Source organism: Galeopterus variegatus, unplaced genomic scaffold, assembly GCF_000696425.1.
Source record: "Galeopterus variegatus unplaced genomic scaffold, G_variegatus-3.0.2 Scaffold7314, whole genome shotgun sequence".
Taxonomy (NCBI): domain Eukaryota; kingdom Metazoa; phylum Chordata; class Mammalia; order Dermoptera; family Cynocephalidae; genus Galeopterus; species Galeopterus variegatus.
Window position 1 is genome coordinate 97,429 of NW_007733425.1, and position 1,614 is coordinate 99,042.

The 1,614-nt window shown below is 36.4% G+C and overlaps 1 protein-coding gene across 1 annotated transcript in view; it reads right to left on the reverse strand.

Annotated features, from left to right (window-relative positions):
- The window catches only part of MCU (mitochondrial calcium uniporter), a 32,917-nt gene that overhangs the window by 23,679 nt on the left and 7,624 nt on the right, over positions 1-1,614 (reverse strand). Inside the window, exon 4 of the mRNA XM_008591818.1 lies at positions 1,039-1,199. Coding sequence (XP_008590040.1) covers positions 1,039-1,199 — 161 coding nt within the window. The remainder of the gene's footprint in view (positions 1-1,038; positions 1,200-1,614) is intronic.

Consider the following 1,614-nt stretch of genomic DNA (forward strand, 5'->3'; position numbering starts at 1 on the left):
GGGGGGGGGGGGGGGGGGGGCGGGCCCCAGGCTTGCTGGAGTCCCACGCTGGCACCCTCAGTGGCTGGGTCAGGCTCTCGGGGTGCAGGGCCAGTATTTTTATTTTTTCTAATATCTTCAATCCACGGTTGGTTGAATCCATGGATGCAGAACCCGTGGATACACAGGGTCTACTGTACTACCCCACTTTATATAAGGGACATAAACATTCATGTATTTTAGTATCCCTGGGAATATTGCAACCAACCCCCTGTAGATACCAAGGGGCAACTATACAGGTAATATACTTAGTACAATTCATGGCACATAGTAAATACTCAATAAATGATAATAATTATTTTTAAGAAATCAGAAAAAGCACAATATTAAGAGTATTTTCTCCCTTCCTTAATCCATGTCATCTAAGTTCTTAAAATAGAAATACTTGCATCATCATAAAATAAGAAGGGTAAAATATATTCATTATAAAACATTTAGAGAAGTGTAAAGAAGAAAAACCCATCACAATTCTACTACTCTAGTAGCATTTTGGAATATATTCCTTCTGATTTTTTTGTGAATCACTATATGACAGACTCATTTAAAAATGAGACCACAGTATGCACACTGTTTTATAATTTACTTTCCATAATATATCATGAATATTTTCTAGGCAAGTTCGATGTATATAATAATTTTTAATAGCTGCATAATATTCCGTATAATATTCATTCTCAACTTGGCTAAAATCATTATCCACTAAATACAGAAGGTTTCCTGATTAGCAATTATCCCAGTCTGTTTTAAAGGTGATACATCTGGTTAAGGGCTGCACATATAGACCTAAAAGCTCTAACTGCATTATCAAGGCTCCAAACTACTCCTTTTAAAATCCTTTCTTAGCTTTAATTGGAACTTTTTTATGGTTCAGTCTCATGAACTAGCAGACTAATTTGATTGACATGACTTAACTGCATAAAACTTAGAAGAAAAAAAAGAAACAAATATGCACTGGAAAAAATACAGGTGAAGAGAAAAGTCTGATATGTGAATTTTCACCTTTTCCAGGGGAGCCAGTTGCTCTTTGAGATCCTCTAATCTTTCAATAAGCTCTCTTTCCTTGCTTAACTGGTGCTGTTCAATGCATAGTGTTGTGTATAGCTGCTGGACCAGTGTCTTTACATCATTCAGAGTTGCTGCGTTTTCATGGCTTAATAGGTCTGAAAGAAAGGGGTTACATTTTTTTTTTTTTTAATGGATGCCTTAAAGGAAGAGTTGCTACTGCCGGGATTATTCCATATTCATCCACTAGAGGTATCCCATTTTAAGTGTTAAACTGAAGGAAAGTGATATATATATATATTTTAAAGTTGTTCATAGATCTAGAAAGCAAATTTATATTTGGGTAAGTCTAAAATTTTGAAACCAATATTCACCATTATTTTCTTGGAAGTCTAAATGCTACAAATGAGGCTTTGGTTAAGGTAAACATTAAGAAAAATAATACAGACCTAGATCCCTGGCTTCACAGAGCTTACATTCAAGAGGAGAAAAGATACAATAAAAAATTAAGCAAAGAGGGCCGGCCCGGTGGCGCACTGCTACAGTGCACCGCTTGGGAGTGCAGCGGCGCTC